Consider the following 22,084-nt stretch of genomic DNA (forward strand, 5'->3'; position numbering starts at 1 on the left):
TTTCTAACTGAGGATTGTAGAGTTACTGCAAGGGTTCTGTTTGTCTGTAAGTCCCTTAAGTATCATATATGGCTCAAATCATAGTGCCTTGTGCACATGTGCACTATTCATTTTAAATGAATCCAATATTGTGATAATGATACCAATTTATTTAATTGTGTTACTGAATTCATAGTAGCCTTTTACCAGTATGCATTTTCCTAACCGATGGACTTGCCAAGAACACTATCAGAATCATGAAGAGTGCTGTATATTAATTTGCTGTCTTTTAATCAAAAAGATTGGGAGTGTATTGCGGAGGGGGAAAAAAGTTAGCTTTTGTAAAAAACAAAACAAAACAAAACAAAACAAAACACCAAAAAACAAAAACCCCAGCTCTCAATTTCATCACTCTTCTTTCCCTCATCAACAGCACTGAAGACCTCTCAAGTCACAGAAGCATTCTTTTTTTTAAGCAGGATTTGCTGCTGTAGACAGGACTTTCTGATTCCATGGCTAGCCCCACGGGGATATCTGTGAAAGATTTGGGGTTTGAATGTTTTCCTAGTAAATGACACTGGTTGCAAAAAAAAACAGATAGGTAATTGTTTAATTGTTTGCTTTGTCATTTTGAATCAAATACAGGTATTTTCTACTAATTCAATCCTTGTGTCATCTTGCCAACCCCCATTTTGGTATATCCACCCTGGATCTGTTTTATCATCTCGTAGGTAAGAAAATTCTTGATTATTTTGGGGGGGGGAGGATATGCTTTTTTTTAAGTTGTAATGAATAGTGTAAGGGAGTATTATTTGGAGACTTAAAAAAAATCTTCCTTGAAGGAAAAAATCTTTTAAAAGGCCTACTAACTTGGTCTAATTACTTGAATTAAGGAAGTAAGATGCTTTTGCACTGACTTTGAACAACTTTCTTGACTTCCTGCAAAGAGGATTCTTGACAGTATTTTTGGAGAAGTTAGTAAAACCGAATCTGACATCACTACCTAGCAGTTTGTGTAGCTAGCAAAGTGGTTTGTTCTTAGGGTAGCAGAGGAGGAAATTGCTCCCTGTCTGATAAGACAACAGCAGAGTATGCATTCATTTCTTTTATTTTTGACTCAGTTTCACAAAGAAAACTTTTGGCAGAGATAACTATTATTTTTGCCTTTCAGAAGGACGTATGCTGTTTCATAGGAATACGGCTGATTTCCAGATATGACCATGTATTTGTGCCTTAAACTTTTGGCATGTGGCTTTGCCTTTCTGGATACAGGAGTGTTTGTTACAGGTAAGTACAAGGATATTTATCTATCCTTAGTTATTTTTTTTTCCTTGTGGAGGGACGTGGGTTTGAAATAGACATAAAAATAAGTTAAGTGTTGGTGATTGGAAATGAGGAAGCTCACTATAAAATGGTCAAAGCTATTGTAGCTCAGAGACACAAGTCTTGCTATGTGACAGAATACATTGTTACTGTTTAAAAAGGCATAAATGTTTTGGGGAAAAAAATCACAATTTAAAAGAAACGTTGTCTATCCGTATCTTTGTTTGCAAACTGTTCAAGGGTATTACAAAAGCAATGTTGTTACTTAACCCTCAAATACGTGAATATAAGTTTATGAAAGTCTGAAGAAATCTTAATGACAAAGTAAGTGAATTTTCATCCTTTTAACAAAAAATGATTTTTTAAAAGTCATAATATGGCTTTGGTTGCATGTAAGCCACTCTTTCTTTTTGAACTGGAGTTTGCTTCCTCAAATTTTGATTAGTACTGAAATATTTTTATTGAATACTTAGCTATATGATAGTTTAAAATAATACATTTGGGTATTTAACAAAATATTAATTTTATGCATACTCTCAACACAGAATATATTTTAAAACAAGTTTTTGGTTTCTTCCTAATAGTTTTAATGATTATTTGCTTTGGAAATTTTTACGGGGCCACCGCCCTTCCTGGGTGATGGGTAAATATTAGAGCCTTGATGAGATAAAAATATTTAAACTCTTAAGAGTCACGCAAATACTATATTCTATAGGAAAATGTAATGGGGAATCTCAAATATTCATTTAAGTTGAAGATCTTGGTATATTTGTTATCTATTTAATGGACGTTTCTTGCATAGTTTCAGTTTGGGTCATGGATGCATTTCGGTTGATTGTTAAATGTAACTAATAAATCGATATTTAATAGATACTACTTATGATGTAGTATCTAAAAGCTGTTCTTCAATATTGAAAGGACATTGAAAATGGCATTTTTGTAGAAATTCCAAATAAGTTTTTAAAAAAGGGAAAAAATATTTTTTAAAAGTCTTGCTTACTGTAATTGACTTTGAAATCTGTTCTTGACTTTCCACCACTCTTCTTTCCTCTGAAAGGCAGGGCAGTAGCTACCTCTAGAGCTTGTTACATTGTCAGTTGATACTTTGTGTAACCAAGAAGAATGGAAAGCAGTGTAAGATACTGTTTTGTTTTTAACTGCAAAGATGGGTTAAAATTTGTTTATAGAGATACAGCATTTTGTCTTAATACAAAAAATGTTTATCAATTTACCTTCCCTATAGTTTATCATAACCCAAACCAAATTATAATGAATAATGATTTTAACCGGGTGATAATATATATATTATCATAAATCAGAGTGAATATTCATTAAAAATTCCCACCCAAGAACTGTTGCAAAGCATTTCTAAATAAGCACAAAGAAACACTGAAATATTTTCTAGGACCCAGAGCAAATCACCACAAAAATTTTAACTCACTCTATTAAGAATTTTTACCATAAGAAATATCTTTCAATTTATGATCAAAGTAAGAGAGTATAAAGTTATCCAGAAACCTTTAAATCAATTGTGCTGAACAATTTGTATTTAAATAAATAGATAGACATAGATTTATTTTGAAGGATCAAGTTTTTCTTCAATTGCTTACATAAATATCAAGAGCAAATACTTTTTTAAAGGCAATGATAGTTTTCCTGAAATTTATACTTATTTTTAGAAAAAAAACATAAAAATCTAATTATCTATGTCTGCAAATCTTACTTATCCTTTTAAGTTCTGAGGGACGTTTTGTAATTCAATGTATGATTTGGGAAGTTATTAATGTTTTAAATTATATTTTTCTTTATTAGCAACAAATGAGTTTGATTGTAGGCTTGATTTTAATGTGTTACAATTGAGTTTAGTGATCATAGGAAGTATTAGGCTTTTGGGCATCAAATTTATATTGTGTACTCTAAGGGAATAAAAAACCAGAGCCAAATGTAGAGAGACATCAATTAATGGATAAATATATGCACAATTCAGATGTGTTATTTATTGTACTTTAGGTAAGTACAAATACAGGCAAGGCAAAATTAAACCTTGCCATGGCAAAAATGCTGGGTTGAGTTTTATGCAAAACTTTCTAATCTCTTTGCTCTGTGCCTCTTTACCATGATACCTGGAAACCTTTGTTGAACATTTTTAAATAATTTTAGGGGACGATGATAGTTTTGAGAATGCAGATAGAGATAAGTGTTCTCTGACTCTAAAAAGGTGTAAAACTAGGCAAATCTATCAGTCTATAACATGCCAGCTAGAGTTTATGAGTTAGATTATGTGAGTTATGAGTCATAACAGTTTAGATTCATTTCCTGGTCATAAGTCTCCATTTTCCCAGCAACATTAAAAGAAATATTTCATGTTACAAACATGTATTATGCCTTGCACATCTCAGGCTTTCAATACAAATTATGAATTGAATTTAATAAGCAATCTTACTAAGTTCTAAATACTCCACAATTTAGAAATTTGTGGATATAGACATTATTTTTTATGAATCTTTTACAAGTATTTTTCTAATACAAATTTGCCTGTGATCCTTACCATTGTTAGAATTTGAAATGCATTTTATTTGAGAAAAGGTAAGGTGGACTTAGGGATCTGTCTTTCCTTTTCCTCTCTTGTTCTATGTAATTAAGTAGAGGGGCAGAGTGGTTAGCTTGGGGGGCTAGGTCTTTTCTCTGTTCTGGGATACTTGATATCCTTTCACCAGTGACAATTAACTAGTGTAAGAATATAGATATTAAAAAAAAGAATATAGATATTTCGACACTTCGTATAAATACACATGTACTGATACACACACATATATATTCTAGTGTTTATGTGTGAATTATACAATACACACATACACGTATCTGCTTATCTATCTCCTGGTTCTTCATATTTGTCTACTTTTAAATATTGGAGTTCTATGGGCTTTAATCCTTGGCCAATTTTATTCTTGTTTTCTCTGCTCAGAGTTCCTTACCATTACCTGCTATATATTGATGATCCTGTTTTTCCATCTCCAGACTCATTTCTCTGAGGTGCAAGAAAAAAAAACTGAAATATATTTAAATGCTCCTCAAGTCTTATAATTTTACTTTTTAATAATCTTTAAAGTCTTTTCCCCTTTCTTCATCTCCATTGACATCACCTTAATTCATGCCTTTATCATTTTTTACCTGGAGTATTATTATAGTTTCTTAATCTCTCTGCAGTCTCATCCATTTCCTTCTATACTCTACACCTTAAAAATATAAAATAAAAGGAAAAAAAAACCCTCTGATAACTTCCCATTGCCTTTAGTATACACGTTAACCTCCTTGTCAGAACAACTGAGTCCACCAGTGAGCTAGGAGCTGGGCCTGGAGCTGGGCAGGGCGTGTTTTGTCTTTTTTCCTGTATGATTCATTAACCCACAGGAAGCAGTTTCAACACTCTGCTCGGCTCATCTACACTTCCTCAGGACCTTGAAGGCTCTGTGCAAGTCCTATTTTGTTTTGAATGTTTTCTTCTGTCACTCCTGCCACAAAATATCTCCACTGAAATTGTAGGCATTTGGCCACCTTTCAGTGGCATTTTTCACATACTATTTCAATTTGTTGTTGGTGGTGGTATTAGTATTATTATTTACCAATCAGTGTATTTTCTTCCATTGTAACCTGTGTGTATTCACAAACTATGTTTTATGCCTTTTTTGTATCATCTGTACCTGATGTCTTACCAGATACTAAAAAAATAATGGATGTTTTTTGACAAAACTGAAGATTATAATAATGAAGGAGAAAGAGAAGAACACAAATAAATTCAGAAATAGAAGGCAGAGGAAGAGAGAAATATGAGACAAAAAAATTAGCCAGAGGCAAAGTGGAAGGGTAGAGAGAGTTAGACAAATCATCAGGATTAAAAAAAATAAGCTTGGATTTGGATCTTTATAGGTTTTACATTTTTAAAAATTTAATTTATTATTATTATTATTATTTTGCTATTTCCTTCTTTCATCTCCCCATCTTCCCTCTTATCTGGAAAACCCTCCTAAATTCTTAAAAATCCATAGTCAAGAATGTTATTCCTAAGTATGTCTTGGCCTACTCTTTGGACACTTTTGCTAATGGCGTTTCCTTTGGTGGGTTAGTTTTGTTCTTCAGAGACAGGTGACTCTAGGAAGAAAAGTAAGGAATCAGGCGGGGGAGGAGATACTCATCTAACACAGGGACAAAACACATGGAGTCAGGTCCAGTCCTTGAGAGGACAGCCATGGGCGCCTGTAGTGTTGTGGGACTGTTTTCAGGGCTCACTCTATGCATTGCATTCTGTGCACACAGAAAGTTTGTAAGGAGTCTGGGTATCATTTATTACTAGACAACATGATAATGAATTTCAGTTTGAGTAGGTAAAAAGCAGAGATTTATAGTCAGGTTGATTAGTTTTGTTGGTGAAAGCACAGTGTTAAAACACACAAGGTTTTCTGTTCAGATCATGTATATGTAAGTTACTTTGGTACAGAGAAAGAAATTTGTCATCACCAAACACCTTTGATCTTTTTCAGTCATCATATAAATTTGTGGGAATATTTACACAGGAGAAAATTGGAATGGAAATTGAACTTAATCTCACTTTAAATTTAATTTCAGTCTAGTCTAAATAGCTGTGTCAGTACTAGATACCCAACTCCATACTATTTGCATATCACTAAAGGATTAGTGCTATGACTTTTATATACATAAGGGTAATACTCTTAAGGGAATGATGAAGAAAAAAATGAAATATTGCAAGCTATTCATTTAGCCATATGATGTGATATCTATTTCTACATAATCCTGAAATATATAGACATATTTTGTGTACATGGCCATAACCAATATTTAGATGAGAAAATATCTAATCATTGCCTAAAATTTTTAATATGCATTCATTTTGATATGTCAAGGTGTTACTTCAGTTTCAGTCTGTCAAGAGTCTGGGGAATGGATACTGTAAGCAGTGAATTGTGTGTTCAGAAATAACAACAAAAACAAGAAAAGATAAAGAAACAAAACTTTGGCATAAATACCCATTAAAGTCAATGTTACTGAAATACATAAGCACCTTCCACGTGCATTCATATCATTAACTGACTGACCTCTGAAAAGATAATCAACAAGATTATCAATGCTTTTATTAGATTCTTTACTGAAGACCCACTCAAACAACTTTAACATCTTCCATGGTGCTTGACTATATATACAGTGTTTAAAGATTAAACATTTATTTCCTACCAAAAATGAGCCACAAATACCTGAAATGAAAAAGTTATTTTACTAAAACTTCAATTTCTCCTATATATACTGCATGTGAGATAAAATTATAACTACATGCAATGATATTCCAATGAAAATGATTGCCATTCATATATTTAAAAACTATTTCCAACCAAAATGTGAACATCTGCAGGAAAATCATCAGGCCTTCAAAAAGGTGATCTGCTAACATTGGAGCACAAATCAAGAGCTAAGGGCAACTCAGCATCACACTCATATATATTAGAAAATGAACAGCTACTCTGGCAAACTTAACAAAAAGCATTGATACGCAAGAAGAAACTCTGCATTGTAAATATTAGTAATAATAAATTGTGCTCATAGTCATGAAAATAGATTAGAGAATCTTATATAAATAATAATGATGTTAAGAGATGATAGCAAAGGGATGGTATCATTGCAATAAAGCGTGGTCACCATATTTTAAATATCTCCACTTAAAAAAAAAGAAAACAGTAATTTGTTTACTGATAAAAGAAATACTAAGCATCATAGGAAATGAGTCAGGTGCCATACTGTGTTGGAGATGGCATTTGGATCGAGATGCATTTTAAAAATCTAATTCTATGAATTGTATGATCTCAATTCAAATCACTTTCCATTTTTTGATACACAGTGTCCTCATCTGTAAACACTGAAATTGAGAATATTTGTGAAAATGCTTTGAAAACTATGAGATACCCTGCAAAGTTATATATTGTATTTATGTGATACAATAAAATCACAGCACATAGCTCTTTATCATTGACACATGATTCCAAATCACGTCTCTTCCTTTGAGAGACTCATAGGAGATACAGTTTAAGGCTATGTGATAAAGGAATTAACCCTTAGAGATCTTTGAATTCTTTTAACTTTGCATCCCCTGTTTTAGGGATTTTTCAGGCTACTCTGGATTCTACCTCTTAAATAGTTTGTAAATCCAACTCTTTGCCACAGATTCTTATCATTTCTTATTGTAACAATAACTGCAGTCTTGCCTCCCTTCGATCCCTAGTGTGTTCCTACTTACCTCTACTAGGATAATCTCTGTAAAAGGCAAAACTTACCTTTGTACATCCTTCCTTCAGTGGATCCCTATTGGATAGAGAATATACTGATCCCATGATTTGGATCCCAAGGATGCTTAAGAAAATAAGCATTACATTAGAATACACCTACATTTATGAGTTTTCCTTGAGAACAGCTGTCACAGAAAAAAAACTCTATTAAGCCAAGTTAATTCCCTGAGTATTTTTATATAGCCTGATTAAATCATTACCAATTTTTTCATTAAAAGAATTTTACTGAACTAATGTTCAATAGCATTACTTTTCATTCAATTTTTATAGTTACTATTAAATTCATGAATCAAGTTTTTTAACCACCTCCAATTTTACTGACTATAGACTTATGCCTCTGGGAATTTTCCTTTATAGTTATTATATTTCTAAGTGAATTTTTTTGTCAAATAATATAGATCTAAATTTCCCAAAAAGGTTTTAATTCTTTTTAGCCAGAAAGAACATTACTTTTGTGCCGTTTTAGCCACCATTGCTTGTTTTTCTCTCTCTCTCTCTTTTTTTACATTTCAATATTACACAAAATGTAATTGATCTGATGTAATTATTTACTTCTGTCGAATTTTAAATTGGGTATTAGACATTTTCACATTTATATTGTGCTGATATATCTATCATTAACAATCATTTTGTGATTGAAAGCTCTTTCAGCAAGATCCATTTTGAGATTTTTAAGGGTTTTGATTATTTCTCAAGTAACCAGTGGAAACTTCAGAAATACTTACAAGACTGCTATATAGTCTAGAATTGCATTTTAACTCTCATTCATTTGTGTGGCATTCTTCTTATTAGCTTATACACCTTATGCCAACTTCTTACTAATTGGAATAGCAAAAATTAGAGAGAAGAATTAAGATGATAAGTTTAATGTTTTCAATATACATCAGTGGGTGAGATCAAAATAAGGCATCAAATCATCCTACTTTTGTCTCTGCATTTAGGAAAAATAAAGCTATTAGCTTGGTATACACAGCTTTAATTTAATCCTGCCAGATTTTTCTAGCTTTATCTGTAACTTTGTGACATGTACTTTACAGTTGACCCTTGAACAATGGAGATTAGGGAGGTTGATGCCCTACACAGCCAAAAGTCTATGCATAACCTTTGATTCCCTCAGAATTTAACTACTAATAGTCTACTATTGACCATAAGATTTCCTGATAACAAAAAAAGTTGATGAATGCATATTTTGTATGTCATATGTATTAAATACTGTATTTTTATGATAAAGTAAACTTGAGAAAAGAAATGTTAAGAAAATAATAAGAAAAAAACACCTATAGTACTATACTGTATTTTTTAATAATTGTTCAGAAGTTTTATTTTTTATTATTTTATGTTAATCACCATACATTACATTATTAGTTTTTGATGTAATGTTCCATGATTCGTTGTTTGCATATAACACCCAGTGCTCCATTCAATATGTGCCCTCTTTAATACCCAACACCAGGCTAACCCATCCCCTCACCCCCTGCACTCTAGAACCCTCAGTTTGTATTTATCAGAAAAAGTCCACATCAGAAGTAGACCCGCACAGTTCAAACCAGTGTTGTTCAAAGGTCAACTGTATACTCCTGTTGTAACTTGCATTTTCCTAAAACTATGTTTTCTTATCTTCAAACTGTTGACCAGGCTGTTTCTTCTTCCCTCCACATTTTTTTTTAAACTTGGCAAATTATAATTGCTCTTTAAACTTTAGTTCAAAGAAATTTACTGAACTAATGGGCAACTTCCTCTGGGCAACCCTCCTGTATGTCCCCTGCTCTTCCAGCCCTTTCACACCTGGGCAGGTGTTCGTCTACTGTGATGATCCTATGAATAACCCTCTTGGAGATCTCTTTATTTGGCTGTCTCTCATAGTAGCTGGTGAGCTCGTGTAGATCATCATTGGGTCTCTGTGTACTTACCAGTGAGCGCCTGCAGGTCCTTGGAACTTGTTTGTTAAATGAATGGATAGTTGTCAGTATAATCTAACCCTGTACATAGAAAAGTACTTACCAGCTCATAAAAACAATTTTAAATCTGTCCTTTTGTTGTTGTTATTACAGTGAGTTATTTATAGTAAAGTTTCTACATGATAGAAAAGTTCAAGAAATGGAAGAAAAAATTGCTTAAAATCTTTGATCACACTTTTTCTTTCCCTCTTGTCTTCTATTGCTGTTTTATGTGCTATGTGGAAAATTGCACATCCCATTTTTTTCTTAAGTAAACTATGATTATTTTAGGCAACTTGAGAAACACAGAAATGAATAAATAGGAAAATAAAAATCTCATGGATTCTTAAAACCCATCACTAAAAACTTTTTGAATATTTTATTTTACCAGTCTAGCTAAATCTGTTTATTTATTCATTATTAATTTGTTTCATGAACAAATATTTCATGAGTGCTTTCCCTGTACCTTCAGCTGGGAATGCCATATTCTGTGCCTAGCCTCGGGAAGTCTATATTCTCATTGTGGCAATGGCTGCTTGGAGACAGGGTTTTAAATCTTCCAAATTCTCCATAAGCTTTCTCCTCAAAGTAATAATATACCTTGCAACAGATAATTAATTGTGTTATCAACCTTTTATAAATTATAGATTAAAAAATTATTATTTTAAAATCTGCATATAATTATTTAAGTAAAATCTCTGTTCTTGCCAGACAACATCTAGGCCCCTGTTTAACTAGATTTCTTCTGTTGGCTTTCAGTTATAGAAGTTCTGAAGCTGCCACTGAGTTGTGTAGGTTATTATTAGATATTTAATAAATAAAGTTGGTAGATGCAAAGAGGAACTAGCCAAAAGTCCCAATTCTCTTTGGTTTGTTTGTTTTGTGATTTAAGCTGAAAATAAAAGCTTTATTTGGAGAGAGATGTTAAAACATACACACATGCACAGCATGCAAACAAATCCTTAATTTTTTTGGTGAACTTTCATAGCAATTTTCCAAGGTCATTGGCTAATAAGGGCTGATATTTCTTCCTGGGTCAGTCTGATTCTCGGTCCATTCTTTTTCGACTGGATTACTCAGCTTTCTTAGTGTTTAGCCTAGTAACCAGGTAATTGAGGATGTGACTACTTGATGGTAGACAAATCACACCAAGACTGAAGGGTGGTTGGTAGTGTCTCAGTGGTCATTTGTGTGAAACATACATTTCAGCCCCATGCAGCTTATTTAGCTACATAGGTGAAACATTGGGTGCCCAGCCACTACCATATCTTTAGCAAGATCTAAGTCACCTAAGATTTTGTCTCTTATAAGAAAACAAAAGATATCTTTTGATTAATTTGTATTTACTACGAATGTTGATGCTGCATTAATAATGCAGAAGTAATGTTGCCATCATCTTGAAATGGAGCATAAGAAGGTACACCTCTGAGTCTGTCTGGAGGTGAGTGATATGAGTGATATGACAGAAAGAATGGATTTTCCCCAACCTAATTTGTTTTTGATATTACATAAAGTGAAAGCCATTGAATAATTTACCAAAATATCTAGATTTTTTTTGTTGTTTTTGAAGTGTAAGGGAAGTAACTTGACCTTTGTTAAACACTTTGATCATGGAAAACACATGAGGTTCTCATCCTATTCCAGGAAGTGTAGACACCAGATAAGCTTTTTATAGTTATCCAAGAAGCATATTAAATGAATCTGGTAGAGCTATCTTACAGTTTTCTACTCCAGGGACAGGTTGGCTAAAACTAAAGGGAGTGGAAAGAATAAAAAATATGTTTATTGTTTGGTTACTGTGATAAATGTGGGCTGTCAATCAAATAACTTAGGTCAAGTATTCTACTTTGAATTCTTAGACTCAGGTTTCCAAATCCCTTTTTTGGTTTCTAAACTAAGATTTTTAACTTATGCCTAATAAGTCCTAAGTCTTTCTATTTTTTTAGTGACCACGTTTTTATTTTCTGAATTTACTGATGGAAGCTTTAGGTATGTTCAAGATACATAGTAGCTAAGAAAAAATAAATTAGGCAGAAGATATCAGTTCAGAGCACTGACTGTGAGAGGGAGTGATGTTACGTGGGAAATAGATAAGCAAAAGAAAAGGGCCAGGGAGCTGATGAAAATGATTTAAAGAGATAATACTAGAAATATTGGATTCAAACAAGCTCTAACCTTTAATGTGCTTAAGAAATCAGTTTTTGGAATGTTGCCTGGATTCCATTTTGAGCTTTCCAATTAGAAACATTACCTTTTAGATCCTCAGTTTCCTTATCTGTACAATGGGAATAAATATTAAATGAGATAATTTATTCATTGACTTAGCCATTTTTTTAAAATAGAACCCCTATTATGTGGTAGGAACTATTCTAAGTGCTGACACAGTGGTAAATAAAACAGAAAAAGTACCAACTTTCATGAAGCTTACATCCTAGTAAAAGAGATAACGAAACCAAATAAATAACTGAGAAAGTTTCAGATATTGATAAGGGCTGTGAAATAAAACAGTGTTTCATGATAGAGACAGACCAAATTGGGGAGTGACTGGCCCTTTAGACAGTGATCAAAGAAGGCTTCTCAGAAATAGCTTCATTAGGTTGCTAACATTGGCTGACAAGAGTGTAAAGATTTTTGTAAAGAAGAACTGGCAGGTACAAAGGTGCTTCAAAAAAAGCAAAAACTTGGTGGGTTCAAAGCAAGGAAAGGAGGTCAGGTGCTTGCAGTATGGTGGGTAAAGGTTGAGTGGTTTGTGGTGAAGCTGGAGAGATACGTAGAAGGGGAAGATCTTTGTTCGAAATGGGCCCTGTTGGAAATGGAAAGAATTTGGATTTTGGATTTTTGGATTTTTACCTTAAGTGTGAAGAGAAGAAGCTATTTGGAAGTTTTAAGCAGAGAATGAGTTGATCTTATTTCCATTTAAAGAGACTACTCTGGCTGCTGTGGAAATAGATTGGAAGTGAGTTACAACCTGGAGACAGGTTAGGAGCCATTTGGATTGGTGGAAGGGAGAAAGAGGGTGGTATCCGGACTAGGTGCTGGCAGTAGAGGTGGAAAGAAAGACCAAATGTATATAGAATCAAGAGAAGTTGCTGTGTGAAAGAAAAATAGGAAATTATACAGAACGACTCATTTGTTCCTCATGGGCAGTTAAAATGAAAAACACCCCAGTCAGGGTAGGCAATCAAGGGTTCTGTTTTATCCATATTAATGTTTGAATTCTCATTAGACATCCAACTAGAGACATCTAGAAATCAATTGGAGTTAAGAGTGTGGGGCTCATTAGGATGAAATTGGAGCCATACATTTGGAAGTCACTGTATATAGATGAAATTTAAAGCCAAGGGACTGAGGACCTTATTTTGAGCCCTGGGACACTTCATATTTGGAGGGGTTGAGAGGAGGGACTAGGAAAAGAAAAAGTGAGAAGGGGTAGCCAAAGTGGAAAAGAAAAAAAATATTTTGCTTTGGAGGTTGAGAAAAAGAGCTGATGACTTAAAGGGTTTAGCACACTTGCTGGCATATAATGAGAATCCAGTTAATTTCACATAAAAGTCCAAATTCATGTCTCTTGAAAGACTGATTGAACAGTGATTGTAAACATACTTATTATTGTCAAATATCCTTATTTAACTTTAATACTGGCCAAAAGTAAGTATGAAAATAATCTGTAACAATATTCATAAGAATTAAATATATATGTGTATGTGTGTTTATATGCATGTATAATATATATCTCCCTTGCTAGCTTAGCTATTAGAAAAAAGAAGAACATGACTTAAAATAATATTTTAATAAAATCTATGTAAAATATATTGAGAGACTAATGAATTAGTAATTTAATTGAAATTGTCTTGAAAAGTAATGTTATACTGAATCCTTTGTGTGGTATATTTTGTTTTGATGCATATTGATAAAAATCTTTAAAAATGCTATTTAAGCTAATACATGGACAGGTTAGGAGGTTTTTTGAACATTAATTGGTTACATAAAAGGCTTATTTCTAAATCAAATTTTAAATCTTTCATTTCTTTGAAGAATTTGAAAAATAACTGGTTATTACTTAGGCTTATATTAGGTAGGACTGAATAGCCTTGATAATTATACAGCTTACAAGTAGAAATTTGTCCTTTTGGGAATATATATATATTATACATACATACATATATATGTAGCTAATAAGATAAATAGGGCTACCATGTGCCAGGCACTATTCTCAACACTTTATAAATGTGATCTCATTTAACTTAAGTATACATATACAAATCATCATGGAGTCTAGCTTATACTTTTCTTTAAATTCACCAAAGTTGTTTATTTCCCTATATTTTATCATAAAATTCACTGATTATCATATTCTAAAAGAGAATAGCTAAATTTAATTTTTCTTATTCTAATTTTAAATACTAAAATTGAGAAAGAAGGATTGAAGAAAGGAAAGTAATAATGAGCTCCTCTCATTTGCCTGGTGCTAAGATGCTTTGCCTGCATTGTACTATCCAGCTTTACCTTTCTTTCTATATTTTGTTTCTAATTGTTCAGAGTATTAAATATTCAAATAAACCTTGGTCACTAGTGTGAACAGAGGAAAACAGAATTATGTTTAAACCAAAAGAATAAGCAATCTAAATACTATTGATATTTGTTGTTGTATTATGGTATTTTGCTCAAGTTGAAAACTGGGCATGTCAGATGTCTGGGTAGTTCACTATGATTTCAAAAATGAAATCTTATTGAAAAGGCTCAGAACAGGAGAAAGTTGTGTAGCTTTCTCTTCCTGCCCTGCTTCATTTTCACAAGGATATAAAGCCATAGTTTAAACACATCTGCTTCATAGCAGAGAGAGAGAGAGAGAGGAAAAGCAGGATTGGGGGCAGAGGGAGGGAATGAGAGAAAGTGAATCAGTTTATTGCAAGCAATATTTTAGTGTGTGGAAAATAGATAATTGTGCATGCAGGCACTATCATCAGTGAGTCAGAAAGCATAATTTACTGTAATGCAGAAAAGCTAGCTGTGTGTAAGGAGGGAAATAAAAAGCCTAAGTAAACCTAAGTAATCCATTTTCAGATGTGTTAGCTCAATTATGCAAGAAAATGTCACTATTTCTCTGCCCCCTACTTTGAGGATAAAAGTTGGAATGAATGGAAATAACTTTCCATCTTAAAAAAATAAGAAGAATCAGTATCATTTCAATGTGCAGAGCTGTGATACCACATGGCAACTTTAAGAACAAATGGAACCCACAAGTCCATCTACACATTCAAGAAAGAGAGGTTCTCACACAGAGGAAGATTAAAAATATTTTCAGGATGATCTAAAGCAGAAAATCACCAAAGCCTTTGAAATCAAAGATTATCCCTGTTCTAAGAATAGAAGGTGGTTTTATGTTGAGGGCAACTAGAAAGCATGATGGAAGAACTATAGAGGATGGCTAGTGGGAGATCAAAGGCAAGTAGAACCTCAAAATTCTGGAAGTGGAGTGAGTCAGATACAACATAAGGGAGTACTTCAAAGACAAGGAAATAAGAATAATAAAAATATCTTTAGTTGTCAAATGTAAAGTGTGTGCCAGTTTTGTCACATTTTATTTTTCAAGAGCACTGTAAAACCAAAGACATTTTCTGTTAACATCAACCTAACTATACATATTTTTCTCATCTATCTTAATTAGTCAATTTTCCAAAAGAAAAAAAATGCATTAAGCTCAGAATCCACAATGTCTTTTTTTTTTTTTTTTTGGTTCTCCTCACTAGAATGCCTTCTCTTAAACTAAATTTTAATATTTACATTTCTAAGTATAGGGTGGCCAGAGGAAATGAATGAGATATCACTTCATAAAGTAGAATGAGATGAAATAATAAAGGAATTGTTACATTCTCCAAGCTTCTGCCAAACTATAAAGGAGTGCAGAAGTTCTGTTATTAACTGTTATAATTAGCTTCTCTTTTGGTTTTTTCACTTTAAGAGTTGGAATATTGATTTAAAAAACAAGAAAGAGTTTGCATATTAATCTATACATCCAAGTCCAGAAATAATGGAATGTTCAAACCACTGTCAATGTAGATTCTTATTTTGTAATTAAGCCACCCTACAAACATTTTTATTTGTTAAAGAGCTAAGAAGAATCAGTGCAACCTACAATGCCATGATTTTGTAGAATCTTTGCTAAAATATGACCTTTATGACCTTTAGATTTTAAACAAAAAATATGTACATCATGGTGTTTCTGGAAAAAAAATCATGTGCTTTTAATTTTAATTCATCCATTATTCTATTCCTTATTTAATTTAGAATATATTTCAAATATATTTCTATAATTCCTTTAAAACCAAAGTAAAGCATGATTCATTTAAAAATTTATTCTGGCTTTCCTTATCCGTGATTTTTTTCTGAATTAACACTTCTGAAGAATATCAGATACCATAACTTGTCCTTCACTCTAGGCCTCCATTTTATGGGCCGAACATCTGGATTTGATGGCCAAGAAAACATTTCCTTCCGCTGACTTTTCTAATAATCTTCTCTAACAGATACACATCCTTCACGTTTGTCAGTAAAATTGACATAATTTTCATGTCTAATGTTTTAACACATGATTAGGGGATTTTCTTTGGCTAGTTTTTAAAATACATTTTAATTTTGTATGAAAATGATATTAAGAGCCAGTCTAAAAAAATATTAGAACCACAGATGTTTTCCTTTATCGTATTCATTGATTTAAGATCCACCAGCATGTCGTTAAAATGTCCAGAGGTTAATAATAATGATGGCACATGGGGTAAATTAAAATTCTTTTTGTGAAAAAAAATTATTTAAATTTTATTTAATACCTTATTTTCTCCTAAGTGAAACAAAACTAGCTAGTAGAACAAGACACTCTGACGTTTAAAATTTCACTCTCTTGTTTTCTAATGAAAGGGGATTTGAAATTAGGATTTAAGAGTTATATGGCACTCCCAAAATTTATTCACACAGGTTACAAGTACTAGTTTTGTTTTCCCTGAAGAGAGGACAAAGATACATTATCTCTTAATATCTATTGTCCTACTTTACAATTGTAGCAACTGATCTACTAAACTCTTCAGTCTGTAAAATGTAACATGTAACAAGCAACTTTGGTCCCTCTCTCCCTCTAAATACAGGGGTATTAAAATGAAAAATTTAAAAACTGATCCATGTTTCTTGTCTACAATATTTAAGTTGCTAAGAATGAATTTACAGATCCAAAAATACTTTGGGGAACTTTTATCTCAGGAAATATATCAATGGGTTTCAATGAATTAATTAACCCATTCAATGAATTAATTAACAGCACTGCTATTTAGATGGCCGATTTTCTTTTATTTTTATAGTCTCTGTATTGCAGGTATATAGTCAAAATAAGTTAATATACACACAGGATATAAAAGGACCAGAAGAACTTGTCTTCACATTAAAACAATTAACAATGAAGATGTCTTTTTATTTTTAGATAATGCATTTAAATTTTATTAGGTTCTTCACTATTTACTCAGAGTCAAGTATTGTTCAAGATACAGGATTCCTTCAAAGTAGCAACAATATTTCCTACCTTTATTTGGGTTTGGATTCCTAGAGAAGAAGTTTTGAAGAAAGAGGAAGGGAATCTGGAAATTTGGAGAGTACAATAATATAAACAATCAGTATTTACACAATAGTACAGTTTTAGAGAAAAAGGAGACTAGAAGTCATCTAGCTTAACTCATCTATTTTACAAAAATTAGAAAACTGAAACTCAAAACCATTTAGTGATTTGTCCCGTTTTACCAAAAATGAAGGAACTTGGTCCAGCATTCCTGCAGTGTTAATCACGAGGTTTTACCCATTTATCAGGTTTGCCTGATATAATGAAATAGTATCAGATTGGACATTCAGGGACACATTTTGAATCCTTAGTCTATCACTAATTCCGTTTCACTAGACTTAGACTCTGACATATGGTACTGGATAAATTATTTAACTTACTTAAACCTCAGTTCCTTTTTCAGTGAAATGATTGCTTCGTTCAATTTCTCAGCCTCGACTTGATTGATATGTTGTTGGATAAATGAGCTGTCCTGTGCATTGAAGGATGTCTCACAGTATCCCTGGCCTTTACAAACTAGATGCAGTAGCTCACCTCCCTCCTCTCCCACCGCAACAGTCATGACAACCAACAAAAATGTCTGCAGGCAATCAATGTCCCTTGAAGACAAAATTGCCAGCCCTCACCACCTTCCTTAAATTAGAAGCACTAATTTATTTGGAATCATTTCTTTAGTACTTACCCAGCAGTAACACTGTGCTATTCTAGACCACATGTTTAATTCTTGGATGCTTCATTAGAAAGCACTCACTAGGCATTATTCCATGAAGTTTGTTGTGTACTTGTTACAGGGACCAAGTGGGGCATCATAAAATTTTTGGAAACAAAATAAAAGATCAGGGGTGCCAGGATGGCTCGCTTGTTTAAGCATCTGATTTTTTATCTTAGCTCAGGTCTTGATCCCAGGGTAGTGAGTTCAAGATCGGCTTTGGGCTCCACGTTGGGCATGGAGCCTACTTAAAAAAAAAAATCAGAAATATTCACAGGTAAGAAATTTATAGTAACAATGAACTATTAAATATTAGAAAGGTTTAGAAGACTTAACAAAACAGCATTAAAACTATTCAATATAATTGCATAATTTTTCATGTAAGACTTATCTATATATTTACCAGTTGTACCAAAAGGTACAAAAACAGTTTACCCATTGTAGAGACTCACTCCAAATCATAGGTGTCTATGCATGTTTCTTTGTAAGACCACTTTAACTGTGTAGGGCAATTATTTCTGGTAAGATTTGCTAGGACAAATATGAAGTATTTTGTAGTGAAAAGGGTCACAGGTATATTTTCATCCTTTGCACAGGGAAAAAATAGACTCCTATTATCCAAAGTTTTAAATTAAACGATTCTGTTGCTTCCCTTTCTTTCTCTCCTCCACCCACATTTTTCCCCAAGTGGGTCCAGATATCTGCCAATAGAAGATGAGAGCCTCCTCTAGAGACAGTTTATGCACAGGTGCTACAAAGGGACATTGGGAATTTGTGTCTAGCAATCGATAGCTGATCAGAGAGCTAGTCTGATGAACTGGGCTACACACTGCAGGGTGACTTTGTCATACATTACTACAAATTCCCCAAGGAAGTTTACTGGCTTGTGGTTTTAGGAGAAATACACGTCATGGAGATGGCTTGGGGGGTGGGTGCACAAGGAAAATTTAGTTGCTACAAAGTGGGGGTTGAGAGCTCAAATAGGTTGGTTATGTTTTGCCAGATGGAGATAAAACTTGAGGCAGCCACATCCTCTGACTAGAAATTGTTAAAGTAGGCAAACTTCTATCCGGAAATAATAGTAAAGTGCACAAGACAAGGAGACTAAATTAGAGAGAGGAAATCAATTTTGTTTAAGTTGGAAGATCTTTTTATTGATTTTATAGAATATTTTAGCACCATGAGGGAATTCAGATCATATTTCACTTTTTGTATATATGTGTATTCATAGCTAAAATAAATATTGCGATTTGTCTTTTTTCCAGTAAAGCGAAGTTCAGACTGAGGTCCAAAATATTTGGTTACTGGAGCAGAGAAAACTAGCTGGGTCTTTTTACTAATTACAGTATTGATAATTAATATTTCAGAAATGCAATTTTTCCAATTTTACTAGTTGATTAAAAAAATGAATGAAAAAAATCTTTTTCTGATACTGAATACTGTCACCAGATTACTGGTGCTTTAGATTTTTTTCCATTAAATAAATTCAACTTTTATAAACCTTACTATTGTTCTCTTTTTACTGGTGCCAAACAGTGGAGATTTAATTTTTTCCCCAAGTTAAAATAAAGGATGTCATGAATAAACTACTTTTTCATTTTAAATAAAAATAGATTCATTATAGATATTCACCTAAAATCCCAAACATATCTGGATAAAATATAGTCAGTTTTGTGGATGAAAATCAATTGTCATTTAAAAAAAATAAGCAATATTTTCATTTTTATCTCTGTTGCTACTTCTGGGTTCTGACCGAGTCCGGAAGCAGAAGTTGCAAAACATTGTGAGAAAATTTTTGCTCTATCTTTTTTTTTTTTCAATCTCCACCCAAATGGAAATACCAGAAGTCTGAGAAGAAAGTCCATTCTTGCTAAATGCCCAATTCAGTGTTGCATGTCTATTGCTGTCTTCGGTTATCTCTTCACAGCTACCTTCTATCCATTCAGAAACATGCTGCTCATGTTTTAACATCTCTGTCCTCACCCTGAGAGAACTCTTTTGGGTTTCTTGTTGCCATTGGCTACCTCTGTATCCCATGAAAATACGCATTGGTAGCATCTTTTTCCATATTTATACAGAAATAGTCTAATTACGGTTACCCAATGAATGTGTTAAAATGAGCTGATGCACATAACTAGCTTTGTGGAATAGCAGTTTTTTTGGTTTTGTTTTTTCACTGTTCCAGGGAAGAGGTGTAAAGTCATCTAGATTGCAGCCATCCCATGTGCCCAGAGGGGCATCTTTCTGATCCCTGTCTCACTGGAATGCCCTTTTTTACTTACTTTTTAGTTTTTCTATACAATATTGTAAGCTCCACTGGGGGAGAAACTTTTCCTTAGTTGCTTCTGTATCTTCAGTGCCTGACATTGGAGAGGAGAGTAGTTTTTAAACATATATGTACTGAATTAATAATGAAATGGATGAATGAATGAATGAATGAACCCCTATGACTCTTTGAGATAATTCGGTACTGTGGGAATATTTTAGACTGTTTTGTGTAGATAGACTGGTACTCATAATTGATATTCTGCTGGAATAATGGCAAACTACTGAACTTGAGTATTATTTTATTATATTACTTTCTTATATAAGGAAGGGATAAAATAAGGGAATATATGGATAATGGTATTCATGAAAGAAACACAATACATACATGCCTCACTTCCTTGAGACAGAATGACATGGATAGCCTAGAATGTTCACCCTGATTTATCAATCTTTGGTATAAGAAAAAAGTATTTCTTCTATGTGAAGTGGTACAGGTTGTGACACCTTTTTGCTTGACCTTTTATAGATGAAGGTAACACATTTTCTATGCCTCTTCCACCCTTTCCTGTCCCTCTCACCCCCAAAAGGGTGGTTAACACTTCGGTATTTGGGATACTAAATGGAAAATATCACACACACACACACACACACACACACACACACACACACAGAGAGAGAGAGAGAGAGAGAGACACGCATATACACACACACACACGAATATATTTAACAAGACTTAATGAAATTGCTTTTCTGTTCTTCTTATGCTGCTTTTTGGAAAATTATGATAATTTGGGTCCCCAGTGAAGAGTTTAGAGAGACTAGCACAGTTTTCTGGTTGCTTTTCATAATAATAAAAAAAGAACCCCAGTTCTCCCTTCCTTTTGGAGTAGAAGTCTTTAGAAGAAAAAGTATTTTTTACTCCAACCATTGCAGAATGTTAAGTTGAATACATGATATGGTCCTACCTTACAGAAGGGTGTAGCAGATACCTACACTGGCAAGCAGCATTCTGCCTTTGGGGTGGTACATGAAAAATTGTTTTTTCTTCCAGACAAGATGTTTCAAAATAAACATTTTTAAAAAGTCTTAATGATGAACTTAAAATCAAGGACCAAGTTATTTCAAGTAAAACAAACTCTTTTAGAGATGTGACATTATATTTCATTAAGGTTAGAAACTCAGAGGCTGATTAAGAGGGACCAATAACACCTGGGCTTAAAGTAGTATCCAAAAAGTCTTTAAGAAGGAGGTAGCGGCTTCTTCATATTTTGACTTCTGCTTGTCACCACCAGGCACATGCTATGTCATAGTAATCATTCGCTTATTTTGTAGGAAAGACAGACATCCTTTCTACAAATAGTCAATATATGTATCACTCGATGCCAGGGAATGGAATACAAAGCAGGTGTAAGACATGTGCCCCTCCCTATGTGGAACTTCCGGTGCAAGCCCCCTGCCCCCCCCCCCCACACACACACTGTGGAGGAGTTCCACTGTGGAGAAATGGAAGAGACCCATGCTTCCTCCCAGGCCACCATAGGGGGGGTGCGGGGACTATCTGAAGAAATGGACAATGTGTGCTTGATGACCAAACCAATTTTGGCCTGAAGGATATTTTGCTTAATTTTTCTGTGGAGCTAGTTCATTACTTTCCAGTCAAAGAAGAATATTTTGGCAATTTCTCCTTAAAATGAATATAATTATACAAAAAACCTTCCCCATAGACATATGACCATTTCTTTAAGAGAGGGTCTTAGACGTGGAATTACTGTGCCAAAGACCAGGAACAGTTTAAGTCTCTTCATGCATATTAATAAGTGGCTCTTCAGAAAATTTTTCTTGCCTATGCTCTTCCCAGCAATGTCTGAGTTTCCTTTTGCACGTCTTTGTTAGAGTTTAATTTCATCATTTTAAAACA

At 33.4% G+C, this 22,084-nt stretch overlaps 1 protein-coding gene across 8 annotated transcripts in view; it reads left to right on the plus strand.

Annotated features, from left to right (window-relative positions):
• The first annotated feature begins 1,109 nt into the window (after window positions 1–1,109).
• The window catches only part of PTPRC (protein tyrosine phosphatase receptor type C), a 121,588-nt gene continuing 100,613 nt past the window's right edge, over window positions 1,110–22,084 (plus strand). For 3 of the 8 annotated variants that reach the window (XM_025855262.2, XM_025855263.2, XM_025855264.2), the window contains exon 1: window positions 1,112–1,266. In XM_025855262.2, the coding sequence (XP_025711047.1) occupies window positions 1,194–1,266 (73 nt within the window). In that variant the 5' untranslated portion in view covers window positions 1,112–1,193. Of the gene's footprint in view, window positions 1,267–22,084 lie in introns of all 8 variants that reach the window. The other 5 variants (XM_025855260.2, XM_025855261.2, XM_025855266.2 and 2 more) reach the window with 3 other exon arrangements.

This window comes from Callorhinus ursinus, unplaced genomic scaffold, assembly GCF_003265705.2.
Source record: "Callorhinus ursinus isolate GAN/ISIS: 27379988/994484 unplaced genomic scaffold, GSC_fseal_2.0 scaffold57, whole genome shotgun sequence".
In the NCBI taxonomy this organism is placed as follows: domain Eukaryota; kingdom Metazoa; phylum Chordata; class Mammalia; order Carnivora; family Otariidae; genus Callorhinus; species Callorhinus ursinus.